Source organism: Jatropha curcas, chromosome 8 (assembly GCF_041381405.1).
Source record: "Jatropha curcas cultivar XTBG-Jc1 chromosome 8, XTBG_Jcur_1.0, whole genome shotgun sequence".
In the NCBI taxonomy this organism is placed as follows: Eukaryota; Viridiplantae; Streptophyta; class Magnoliopsida; order Malpighiales; family Euphorbiaceae; genus Jatropha; species Jatropha curcas.
Window position 1 is genome coordinate 4,258,505 of NC_143158.1, and position 13,144 is coordinate 4,271,648.

The 13,144-nt window shown below is 35.9% G+C and overlaps 2 protein-coding genes across 2 annotated transcripts; one reads left to right on the forward strand and one right to left on the reverse strand.

Annotated features, from left to right (window-relative positions):
• Positions 1–670: 670 nt before the first annotated feature.
• LOC105638183 (3'-5' exonuclease domain-containing protein / K homology domain-containing protein / KH domain-containing protein) lies at positions 671–5,643 on the forward strand. The gene is made up of 10 exons (XM_089724791.1): positions 671–861; positions 1,227–1,402; positions 1,585–1,716; positions 1,800–1,850; positions 2,632–2,728; positions 3,561–3,607; positions 4,232–4,448; positions 4,598–4,727; positions 4,831–4,873; positions 5,159–5,643. Exons 1-10 carry the CDS (start codon positions 798–800, stop codon positions 5,234–5,236), a joined length of 1,035 nt encoding a protein of 344 aa, XP_089580917.1. The 5' UTR covers positions 671–797; the 3' UTR covers positions 5,237–5,643.
• Positions 5,644–6,019: 376 nt separating this feature from the next.
• Positions 6,020–10,424, reverse strand: LOC105638184 (ENTH/VHS family protein). The gene is made up of 12 exons (XM_012221944.4): positions 10,284–10,424; positions 10,119–10,167; positions 9,969–10,020; positions 9,619–9,698; positions 9,431–9,509; positions 9,207–9,290; positions 8,949–9,094; positions 8,628–8,867; positions 8,121–8,281; positions 7,423–7,619; positions 6,701–7,088; positions 6,020–6,468 (listed from the first exon to the last, which is right to left on the reverse strand). The coding sequence occupies exons 2-12, from the start codon at positions 10,157–10,159 to the stop codon at positions 6,242–6,244; spliced, it is 1,695 nt and encodes a 564-aa protein (XP_012077334.1). The 5' UTR covers positions 10,160–10,167; positions 10,284–10,424; the 3' UTR covers positions 6,020–6,241.
• Between the last annotated feature and the right edge of the window lie 2,720 nt (positions 10,425–13,144).

Sequence of the window (13,144 nt, forward strand, 5' to 3'; positions counted from 1 at the left end):
AAAGATTAGAGGTTTAATTAGTATTAAAACCTTGATCTGAAGTTATAAAAATTGAAACTATAATTTACATTCATATAACGAATTAAAAATTTTAAATTTGAATCTCGTCATTTTTGTCTCTTTGATCTCTAAATAAATAAAAAATAATTTCACTGAAATTTAAAATTTTCATTTAATTTGAAAAAAAAGGATGATTAGTTAGAATCAATTAATAAAGTTCAAAAAGTTATTGGACACAAAAATCATGAGAAAAATGATTTTTTTTTTAAGAATAAGAAAATTGATTTTTTAATTACCAAAATGACGTAATTTTGGTTTTTTTTTTATTAGAAAAATATAAACCCGTTTGGATTAGCTAAACCATGCACGGACCGTCGGATTAGTGATTGAACTTGGCTAGATGGGTTGGTTTTTAACGGATTTGAGTTGAAATGAATTCTAGGAAAATAGTAGTAATTCTCGATTTTATTGGTTGAATTGAATCAATCAAATCGGTCCGAACACTATGCCATGAACCAAATGTCCACTGAGTCTCAAACGGTGAGTCGAAGACAACTGGCGTTCCCACAGAAACGACAAGCTGTCTGATAGAACAAGTCCATTCGGCCATCTCCCCATCCTCCCATAATCATAAACAGGCCCATCTCCTTCGTTTCTTTTCCTTTTCGTTTTTTTTTTTTTTTTTTTTTGAATAATTAATCCCTACAAAAAACCAAAACCTAATAATTCAAACGCGAAGCCAGGTTCGAGGGAAGAAGAAAAGCAAAGTTGGAGAAAGCTTTTGATGGTTCGATCACATGGCTTCGTCGTCTTCTTCTTCTCCTCCTCATCAGACACACATTCCTCTCCCTTCAGACCCTGGTATCTCATATTTCTTGCTTCTTTTTTTAATTTACTGTTTATTTAGCACATTTAATCTCTGGTTTTTGTAATTGCCTTCATCCTCATTCGATGATTTAATGTTTTCTTTTTCCTTTTTTTTTTTTTTTTTGTCTCTGCTTATTTATTATTACACAGAATTGGTATCGATGCTTCTGCCTTCAAATTTCTTAGCTTAGTTTGTATGATTAGCTGGAAAATGTGAATAAATTCACTTATGGCACCATCAGAAATTGAAAAAGACTACGTTAATTTCTTATGTATGAATTGTAATGAAGAGGTTTTGGTTTTTGAATTCGAAAAATTGACACTAAGAGGTATGCGTTTGTCTGTGTAATGTCATATAGGTGGTAAAACTTTAGAACACGAAGCTCAATTATCACTGGTTCCTGTCCATGTTGTTACTGAGGCTTCTCAACTCCCAGCTGAGTTCCTTAACCCTTCACCTGAGAAGCAATTGATCATCGGGTTTGACTGTGAGGGTGTTGACCTGTGTCGACATGGGACCCTTTGTATTATGCAGGTACAAGCTTTATTTCTATTGCCTTCTGTATGGTTTGTTTGACTCGGAATTCAAATTCTTGAATATGGTGTGCTATTCTATCTTTTGATGTGGAGTTTAGTTCGTTCTATCAAGTAATGCAATTGAACTGACATTTCTTGTGAGATTCTACCTTTGACACTAACAAAATTTGTCTTTGGCAGCTTGCATTTCCAAATGCTATATTTTTGGTTGATGCCATTCAGGGTGGAGAGGTGCTTATTAAAGCATGTAAGCCTGCACTTGAATCTAGTTACATCACAAAAGTTATTCATGATTGCAAGCGAGATAGTGAGGTCTCTACTTTGCATTTTTTTGGTTTGATATGTTCTTTATGATCTGTTATCATATCATATTTGACACCAATGTCTTTTTGTAGGCATTGTACTTTCAGTTTGGCATCAAATTGCACAATGTTTTTGACACTCAGGTAAGTGGTTTGCCGGAACTTATTGGCAGAACCAGTATCTAGTTTCTTCTAAAATTGTTTTAGATTTGTTTTTTCACATTCAATCCTCAAATGTTGGGCTGGGCAATGGTTTAGGTTTTTATTGTTAATTTATTTAGTTTGCCTTTGGAAGTGGCTTACTTGTTAGGGATCAGAGTCAATATAGCATGCAAGTTTCCCCTATTACAGCCTTCAACCTTTTGGGCAGTTCAGTATTTTATATTTTTTCTTTTAAACTGCTCCATATCCCCACTTGATCACCATTCAGGTGGAATCCACCTCTTTTTTCTTTTTGTAGGTGGGAACATTATTCATCATCTTCTTTCACTTTCATTTTTCTTCGCTGCTGTGGTTTTGCTTCTCTTTTTCTGGCTGGATTAATCCTCTTATCAACACAGAATGTGTTAATTGTGGACCTCGTGGTTATTGTTGGATGAATTTCATGTTTCTGGGAGCTTGAGGATGAGTTCTTAGAAATGGAAGTAGATTGACATAAGAATACTTATGTTTAATTTTTGCCTTTGATTTGATCAATTTTTTTATGTATGACTAGCTTTGGAATATTATTCTATCTAAAAATTGCTTTTAGCAAAGGCCGGCTTACAATTCATTGTAGCTAAATCACCTTTCCATGTCGTTGTCTATATAATAATTATTCTATAGAAAATAATGCAGATTGTAATTGCTTATATTAGTAATGACTGTTATTGTTGAAAGCTGTCATTTGATGTGTATGTGTATTTTTCTTTCTGTTTGCTTGTAGATTGCCTACTCTTTGTTAGAGGAGCAAGAAGGACGGACTAGAGTGACAGTTGACTATATATCTTTTGTTGGTCTCCTTGCAGATCCACGCTATTGTGGTATTTTATATGCCGTGGTATCCATTTTGATTTATTTGTTTCATGACACAGCTTTATGTTAGTTTCCCCAAATATTCCAGATGAATATATACTCATTGAAAGTCTTTGGTAAATATTTACTAAATTTTCTTGATGTCATACAAGTAGTTGTTTGATTTATATTGTTTGTTAATGGCATGTCCTCTAATATTGATCACTCGCTTCAGTCCTCATCTGTATGAAAAGAGATGTAGGGGAAAGAGGTTTAAAAAAATAGATACAAGGAATTTGGAATTTTTCTACAATGCATTTATAATTGAATTGGGAGATTTGTGGATCAAAACTCTTCTTGATTGATTAGTGTCTATTCTGAAGAGATCATTTTCTTTTATGATCTATGTTAATAAATCTTCCCTTTTCCTGAGTATGGCAAGGAGGTATTGTAGCCCCAGGATAGATTCATACTATGGGTTTTATTTTCTGTCCATTAGTTTCACTTCTCCCACGTGTCCTAGGAGGGATCTTATTTAATTAAAATGAGATTGATAATGGTTGTTTACATTCTGCATAGACTTCTACGTTGACTGTTCTACCATGTCTTTTTCCTTTCATTTATTTTTTTTTCCATTTAATTTAATTTAGTGAGAGCTACTCAGCTCTTGACAGCAATGACTTCCTTATTGTTCTCTTTTCTGAAACAAGAAAAAAAAAATTGTATGCTGGGGGTTCTTAAACTCAGCTCTTAAACTCCCTGCTTTGAAACAGAAATAGGCTATTACAAACTATTGAATTTTGATTTGCGCATAGCATTCACCATATTGCTTGGATTTATACCTTGGGTATTTGAATGCAGGCATTTCATATTTGGAGAAGGAAGAGGTCCGTATTCTCCTTAGACAGGTTAGTCTAAACATCTCATTAAATTTGTGGAGTTCTTGCATTTTACGTCAATTTTATCCTTTGGTGAAGGGAAGTTTTTCTTGATTTGCTGATCTTAATTTTATAGAACTGTTTGAGCCATGCTTTCTTAGTGGCAATTTGCTTTAGAGCTTAGAAAAGTTAGCATATAATGGCGACTAGCTTGGAACACTTGTCACCCTTTTAGAATCTTTCTTCTTTTAAATGCGGTACTGCTCTTGAGTTTGAACTGCTATCAATGCCATAATTCAGGATTTTGATGATGATATGGTATTAGCATTTAGGCAGAGTGAAATTGTCACTTTTTTAGTCATATAGAAGAAATTTCTGAGTCCCCTGCCATGTTGGATCCCATAAGGCATAGACAAGGTGATATAAATGAGATGGCCTAACAATCTAAATGAAAGCATTTTCCAAGTAATTTTGTTATTATGCATATCAACTATCATTAGCTCTTCATTCTAATTATTTAACTAGGGAGTGTACTATGTGTTTTCTAGAGATTTAGATGTGTAGCTTCTGTTGACTTATGTTGCTTTGACATTGCACTGTAACATTGTAGCTTGGTATTTCTGACATATGCCATGTCTTGTGCACTATTTTCAGGACCCTAACTTCTGGACATACAGACCATTATCTGAATTGATGATCCGTGCAGCTACGGATGATGTTCGCTTTCTTCTCTATATCTATCATAATATGATGGAGAAACTAAACCAAAGATCATTGTGGTATCTAGCAGTTCGTAGTGCATTGTACTGCCGATGTTTTTGCATCAATGCAAATGATTATGCTGATTGGCCTCCTGTCCCTCCTATTCCAGGTTCTATATTTTACCTGGATCTACAATTGTATTTGCAGTCAATGCATTCTTCTCTAGCAACATTGACCTCAGGCTTGGAACTTTCTTATTGAGTAATGCATAAATGTTTCACTAAAATTTTTTGATCTGGACATTTTTTTTCTGTGTAGATAACCTTGTAGGCATGGGTAATGATCCTGAGGAGGAAATCCTTTCAATTCTTGATGTTCCCCCTGGAAAGATGGGACGTGTCATTGGAAGAAGAGGGGCCTCCATTTTGTCAATAAAGGAATCTTGCAAGTATGTCCCTTCTATCTGCCTCACAGTCACGTTCATGTCTTTTTGTTTTGTAACCAGTAATTTGGTCAATCTCCTTCTTTACATCAAGATCATATTTTTGCAGTGCCGAAATTTTCATTGGAGGTTCAAAGGGTCCTCCCGACAAGGTAAACTATCAATCTATGAAAATTTCTGATGCCTAGCTGCCATGCGACCTACCTGCACAAATTTGACATGGAATTGATTATATTATCATGCTCTTGCAATTCAGTTTGTTACTATCACAAAATTTGGGAGAAACAAAAAGTTCGTTAAATCTAATATTATCCAGCTCTAACAAATTACTTGAATTGTTAGATTCCTAGATCCAGGAGTTGTACAAGTGCTTGAATTTAGTTGTAGTTTGGGATTTCTATAAACTCCAGTGCATGACATAGGTAATTTTCTTGTAGGTATTCATAATCGGACCAGTGAAACAGGTGAGGAAAGCAGAGGCCATGTTGAGGGGGAGGATGCTGGAACTATATTAGGGAACATTGTTTGTCATGCATCCCTTCAACAGATAACAAATTCCAATCCATAGAATTTGTGTTTAAATTTCCCAAATCATTGCCTGTCTATCTAATTTACTATGATCTATCATTTACCCGTTTAAATAGATGCTGGTTTCATACAGTTATTAAACATCATATTGCTGTTTGAGATAGGCTTAGATGAAGAGAATTTGAGAAGCTAAACTGTTAGTTGCAAAACCCTAAGCCTGTCATGGGTTGCTTTCTTCAAGATGTGATGATGATTGGCTCAGGGTAGAACTGGTTAAATCCAGCTTTTACTTGTACTAATATGCATTGCGGGCTCACGGTGGGTTCAGCCAGACGGTTGGTTGCTTCCACATTTCATTATAAGAAATGTGAATCATCTCTAGATTTAAATTCCATTGCAGTTACTTTCATGCTTTTGATGGTGTTAAAGTGATGATGTAACTAACCATGTATCCAGAGTTGAATTTAGAGATCAGGCAAAGCTTCTCTTAGAACTTCCTTTCAAATGGTATGCAAGGACCGGCAAAACAATGCCGAACTATCAGATTTCTTTTTCCAAGACATACAAGCCATGAAGCTAAATAGGAAGTGGCAATAGATAATAACAATATCTCATTACATAAATAGCCCAATTTTCAATCACGAGTAACAGTGCATATCCATCACCTAACTTGTTTGATGCAGATTTCTCACGTCCATAAGAACATAAAAGTACTGATCTAATTTCTCAAACAATGCCTTAAAAAAAAACCATCGACTTTACAAAGGACATTAGTACGAATGTACGATATTGAATGAAATGAACATAAGCAGTTCCGTAAACTGATCCACTCATGATAGATACATAATCAAATCATTGTAAAGTAGTTTTGATGCATGAGCAAGATTTATAGCACACCAATATGCTCATCGCTTAAAATTATCTTTACCACACGGCCAAAAGAATATTGAGAAGATAAATGAAGGGCAAAATGCCAAATAGAAAACCAAAATTTACTTCTTAAAACTACCAAATTGGTGTTGTTGGTTGCCAAGGCTCGAGAAGAAGTCTGCACCATCCATAGCCGGTGACTGTGAAGTAAAACCAGATCTACCGAGACCAGACCCAGTGCCCATAGCTCTTCCCATATAAAATGAAGTTGGTGGTCCCTTTTCCCTTTCATCTTGTCCTTCGCTTAGACCACCCACAACACCAATATCCACTAGAGATACTTTCTTAGCTGCAAGTTAATTGAAATGGCAAGACAGTTACAAACTTCAAACTAAACAAATGTTAAGTGCAAATGCATGTTGAAGGATAGGTCTAACAATAAGAATGCTAAAAACAAGTTGGTTATCATGCATGGTAGATTTTAGATGTTTAGCAGAAAAAATTTCATATCTTAACTCCACATATTCACACATCCAATAACATATTCTGATAGATACTATAACAAAGAAAGATATACTTACGTGCAGATATATTAAGATCAATCAGTCCACGACTTAGTGAATCTGCCCATATTCCAGACTTAACCTGGAAAGTGTCTTTCTTTGGTGGAGGCTTTGGGTCCGAAGCCTTCACAATCAAATTGTTAAGGCCTCCATCATTTATAGGACTTTGAGTGGGTTCTATAGAAGCTGAATTAGAACTAGAGGAGAATGCACCAAAAAGATCCGATCCATCTAAGTTATTCAATGGGACTGCAGCAAATGGATCAACAACGCCATTGTGTGTTGGATCAGAATTTTGAGTCTTGGTCTCCGGTTGCATAACTGGATCGCCAGTGGAAAAGAAATCAACTGTTGCAGGAACTACAGGATGGACATCAGATTGTGAAGCAAACAGATCAACCTGGGTCTGCAGAGATGGTTATAAAAATATTAGTGAAGAATACTTTAGCAACTACTGTGAAGGCATACATTCTAAATTCTATGTGACTGCAATCATGCACTGCTAGGATTACAAACTAACAATTTATGTAATTTATCATTCTTGAAATTCCAAGTCATTTATACTATCCAGGTACAGACAGCAACGATTGGTACAAATATACTTAAATTTTCAACAACAAATGGAACAACCAAAATCAAAGTCTTAACCACATGGCACCCAAATTGGAACACATAACAGCTTCTACACTCAAAAAGTCACAAGAGAGCTAGATTGGAAACAGGGATGAGTAGGTATTGACCTGAGATTGAGAACTTGCTCCCTTTTCAACTTGGGGTGGTGCTGATACAAATGTTGCATCAGCAAACAGATCAACATCTGGTGAATTGCCACTTATGGCTGACGTTTCTGTGGGAATAGATGTTGGTGCATCCATGAGGTCACCGATCAAACTTTGTCCAAACAGATCAACTTTGTTAGAAGTTTCAGCAGCAGACTCTGTAAATCACAACTATATGGTAAGAAATGTTTTGGCAAGCATTGCATCCATATGAATTGCAAGCACCGAGCAAGTATACTAAAAACAAGACATGAACATTATTGTTACATGTAAGTACAAGTTCAAATACATTTAAATACAACTATATGTTTGTACAAACATTTATATCCGTTATTATATATTACACAATGCAACTGTTATATTGATGCAAAATAATAAACTCAGCCTCCAAGGCCGTGCATTTGAAATAACTGCTTCACTATCAAGTAAAATTTTATGAAATGCTCATGCACTTCAATCACATTTTCTTTCTGATTCATGAATGATAGCATAAGTATGATTATGATACTCTTGCTAAAGGGCCTTAAGAGGTGCCCTTTTAGTCTTTCTTTTTGTTCTGGGATAGTGTTGTTCTTTTAATACATTGTCTTCCAAACAAAGTCAATAAAAATACACATCACAAACATTCTCTTATATAAGATATTATCCAGAATACATACTAGAGCTGGAAGTTCCCCTGGGATCAAAATCATCATCAAAGTCATCGTCATAATTACTTGTAGTCGTCCTTGAGAGTTGAGCAGGAACTGAATTGTTCTTGTTAGTGTCATTTAACTTAGAGGGTGATTTTGATGCATTGATTGACAACTTATTCTGATCCCTGATGGAGGAAAGGGAAGAAATTAGCAACATATCTTACGAATATATGAAGAGTGTATATAAGTGGTCCAAGTTGTTCGTCTAACCAAATGATACTATGAACATAAGACTGCATGATATGTAAAAACATCATTAGTACAACAGATATCCATCAAAACCTATCAAGAAGTATACCAGAGTGTGATACAAGAAATATGCAGCCCACAACCATCAAGAATAATTGGATTCGTGACAATAGAGTTGAAGCTCCATTATTTTAAAAATATTGGCACTTATCCACCCATAATTATACACATGGATGTTTATGTAACTTGTGAACATACGTATACACCAATAAAAATCCAAACCTTCCAACACGCGTAGAGCCCTTCTTCAACGTGTTCCCTTGATCATCACTCTTACCCGCTTGACGTGACTTTACATAGATATCTTTTTCACTTTTTTCATCTCCATAACGATCTTTATCTCTATAATCATCTCTAAAACTATCATTGTCTCTTGTACTACTTCTACTGTGGAAGCTGCTGCCACTATATGAGGCTGAACCTGATTTGTAAGTTATTCCAGTAGATGAAAGACCAAAGTACCTAAAAAGAGCAGCAAACAACATTTCAGCACCAAAAATGCTCAAGAGAGACGCAATTTTGGTTTTTGAAGAGTCCACTTACTTTTCACGATTTGCGGCAGCTTTATTTCTGGTTTCTTGTATTTTTTCCTTATCATTCAAGAGGGCCACTATAGTTTCTGCCTTCTTCCGCACATTAAGCCCTGAATCTTTTCCATTTGGCTCAACATATTCAAAACTTGAAAGTGACTTTGCCAACAAATAAATAAGAGAAACAAAAGTCAGAGAAACTCAGTTCTTTTCTGAATGCCACAAAAATGAGATATGCAACCTTAGTTTAGTAATGAAAAACAGAACTCACTGAAATCTGGAATGTGTGTTCTATTATGTCATCAACAGCGCGTTCAGATCCATGTGCAATCAAATACTCAATAACAGATAATGCCTGACACCAAAGTATTCCACATAATTTGAATAGAAGCGTTAAAAAGACCAGCAAGGCAACAAGATTGAGAATCATATGTGAGTTTCTAGTTACAGTATTGGAAATTCTGAAGTAGATAAGCTAAAAATATAAAGACTTACCTTATAGACCAGTCGCCAGTCTTTGCCTGTCTCGCCTAATCTTACCCACAGAACATTCATAACGATCTGACATTCGGTGCTAAAAGATATTGCAGGACGACGCACAAGAAAATAAAGTCAATATTCCTTCCGTTAAATCATTACTATAAAAAATATTCAAAAAATGCGAAAAGCAAATTAGAACTTACAATTTCTTAGTGGCCTGTGCAATCTCTGCCAATGCTGTGCCATGAGGACCCCAAGGAGCATCATCAGTTGCATCCAGCACCTGCATCATAAATGGTAAAAGATAGAGCAAACCGCCTATAGAAAAAAAAAATGCAAAACTCTTTGATCTAAAAACTGAAACAACAGATTAGAAAATGCTGAAATCACAACTTCGAGTATAAAATGAGGTCAATAAAATAACTTAACGCCATTTTTGAACTGATTCCTAGTAGATTTCCATGAGATCACTACCTTCTTAATTGAAACAGGAAATATAATTGTACGATAAATTTTAAACAAGAATTTATATATAGCAAACCGATTTAATTACCTTCTGTTCGATCTCAGGAACCTTCAGGACCTTGAGATTAACCTCTCTCTTTCTGAAATCAAAAGCAAAAACTCAAAAAATTGCCAAAAAAAAAAAAATCGAAGAGCAATTTTGAAGAAATATGCAAAAGAGAGAGGATAGGAAGCTCACATTTCGCGGACTGTTTGATCGAAGACCTTCATGAAATCCATGATTGGATCTGCGAAATGAAATGAAATGAATACCCGAATGGAATTTGCTGGTAATATTATTATGTAGATCTGTAGGATAAGGGATTTAATAAAACCAGAGTTTGTTAAAAAGGAGAAGTAAAACCTTTGAGTGGAGATGTTAAGAATTTTCAGATCTCGGGAGGTGGTTCGTTTTGCAGCTTGCAGGGAGGAGATAGAAGATACGTATCGAGTTAAAAATAAAAAATAATTAAAAAAAATTTTTAATGCGAGACCAGTCACAAACTGATAATTAAATTAACAAACAAAGGTGGCGGGTGATGTTAGTTTTTTTCTTATAACCATTTTTATTTACTTCATTTTATCAAAATATCGCATCTTGTCCGGCATGTTGTTCGACAAAACCTATTTGAAAAGAAAACGACCATATGACATAAAGACTAAACCACAAAACTATTGAAACCATAGCCGAATATTTGAATGACGATACCGTCGAACGACAGGATAACTATGGAAATATGGGCCTTACCAATGACTAAACAAGCCCGCTTACATCATCGGCCTACAAATAGAGCTTGAAAGGTTAAATGAGCCTAAGATAACGGACCAATCCAATTTTAGATCCCAAGATGGCCAAAATCCTGAAGCCCATAGTTTACGAGCCACAGTGCGTGATAGACAAATTTCCGACCGACGAAAAAGAGTGCGTAACAATTATACTTGCATCTAGAAATGAACAACTGAGTCGAATTAAATCAAATCAGCTTGGTTTCCGTCTAATCGAAGGTATTTTTATAGTAAATAATGTTGGGAAAATCGCTATTTTTTCCGCCCTTCGGATCGGCTTCAAGAGGAACAAATGAGAAAATAAAATAATAACTGAGAAATTAAAGAGAACACGATAGTTTAACGTGGAAAACTCTCCAAGTAGAGAAAAACCACGGCCGTTGCCAAACGACAATCAAGAAAAATATTCACTATGCGGCAAATTGTTACAACCACAATTACAAAATATTTTTCTACCCGACACCCTCAAAACACCCCAAATATTTTATACTCCAAGGGATTTCAAAAGACTCCCTAATATAAAACACGTTCAAGTGTGTTTTGGTGTGTATAGAAACCTAAACCTTATTTCCTTTTATAGCCAATCTACTATCCTCCATAATCTCTTCTCCCCGATGTGGGATTGAGCTAAACAAATTTTTTATATTTTTTTTCTTTTGTTTTCAACAATGGCGGCTAACAATCTCCACCTTGAAAATAAAAAAAAAAAAACAAAAAAAAAAAAAACACAACATTGTCTGCTACCAACAATCATAATTCTTATCGTCAAGAATTATCATACTCCACTATAAAAGAGTATCGCCACTTGGAACCACTTTACCGACTCCAAGAATTTTCCATCGGCCATGTCGGATCCTGCTAATAGTTTATGGTGCAACCCTCCTGTTGACTTTTCTGAGAGTTCATTAGCCATCGACATATTTTTTCCACCACACACTTTGCATCAACTGTCAACCAATGCCGTGCGCATTTCCGTGGACCAGCTACCAATAATCCATCCTCTTCCATGGCATCTTAACGGGTAGCAATCATGCCATGAGGACACACATCTCTCAATTACAGAGAGAACACATCATCTCCTTCGCCACAGGAGATCACATTGGCAGCAACAACGTTAGAGCTTCTAGCCGAATCAGCTCCACCGTTCGGGTAATCCTTCCTCACGTGTCCAGTTTGACCACAAACCCAGCAGACAACCTTCTTCTTTCCGGAGCTTTTATTCTTTTTCTTGGTACCGACAAATAAAGCTGAATCCTCATATGATTTATTTTTCATTTCATTCAGTCTTCTCTCCTCAGTAAGGAGCTTACTAACCACATTTGCATACACCACTTCCTTACTACCATATTTCAGAACAGGTTTCATGTGCTCATATGTCGAAGGAAGTGACATGATGAGTCGGAGAGCTTTATCTTCATCTTCGGTTTGCACTCCAAGAGTTTCTAATTCAGAGACGATGTCATTAAGAACACTCAGATGATCTGACAGCTTTGTACCTTCCGTCATTTTCAACGTATGAAATTGCTCCTTCAAATATAACCTGTTGGATATATTTGCGCCCTGGTACAATTCTTCCAGTTTCTCCCACAACTCCTTTGTCGTGGACAATCCAAGCACATTAGCAAGAACATTTTTTGCTAGACACATGCGAATTTGACTTGCCGCTTTGATATCCAGCTCCTCCCATTCTTCATCGCTAATCTTGGATTTTTCTGAGTCTCCACTGCTACTGTCTTTTCCTGAATTCTTTCCGCTGACTGGTTTACCCTTCAAAACCTTATGCAGTCCAGACTGAATCAACACGTCTTTGACTTGCACTTGCCACAGTGCAAAATTCATTCTCCCATCAAATTTCTCAATCTCACATCTCATAGCCGACATGCTTACTTGTGCTTATAACAGTGAACCCAATAATTAGTGAAGTAAACCGATTAGGCAATACCCAGGAAAGATCACAATGATCTCCTAGACAATATTACCATTCCACGTAAAATCTCAGTTGGACGGAGGGGTCACAAGTGGTCCCACTTAAAATCCGGCCTTCTAGACAGAAGTTACGTGCACGGTATATTATCAGAATAGAATAACTTCAATAATTATCGTCAGGACATTCACCACCGATACTCAAGCACACCAAAGGTAAGCTACACCCGCTTCAAGACTTCCAAAACTCCACCTGCTTTTAAAATAAAATAATTTTTAACAACAGTATTTCTGATGTGGAAGATCAGACTAAGCCGCAACCACAGAGCATACTTATAATTACAAGAAATTATTTTAACACTAAAAGCTCCGCCTAACAACTAGGCTCTGATACCACTTGTTGGGAAAATCGCTATTTTTCCCGCCCTTCGGATCGGCTTCAAGCAGGAACAAATGAGAAAATAAAATAATAACTGAGAAATTAAAGAGAACACGATAGTTTAACGTGGAAAACTC

Bases quoted from the DNA above. Each gene is read 5' to 3' on its own strand.
- LOC105638183 (XM_089724791.1), top strand. From the start codon at position 798: ATGGCTTCGTCGTCTTCTTCTTCTCCTCCTCATCAGACACACATTCCT. The intron at 3,608-4,231 runs GTTAGTCTAAAC...CACTATTTTCAG, and splicing joins TCCGTATTCTCCTTAGACAG to GACCCTAACTTCTGGACATA. The intron at 4,874-5,158 runs GTAAACTATCAA...ATTTTCTTGTAG, and splicing joins CAAAGGGTCCTCCCGACAAG to GTATTCATAATCGGACCAGT.
- LOC105638184 (XM_012221944.4), bottom strand. From the start codon at position 10,159: ATGGATTTCATGAAGGTCTTCGATCAAACAGTCCGCGAAAT. The intron at 9,291-9,430 runs GTAAGTCTTTAT...CTTTGGTGTCAG, and splicing joins ACTGGCGACTGGTCTATAAG to GCATTATCTGTTATTGAGTA. The intron at 8,868-8,948 runs GTAAGTGGACTC...TGCTCTTTTTAG, and splicing joins GCTGCCGCAAATCGTGAAAA to GTACTTTGGTCTTTCATCTA.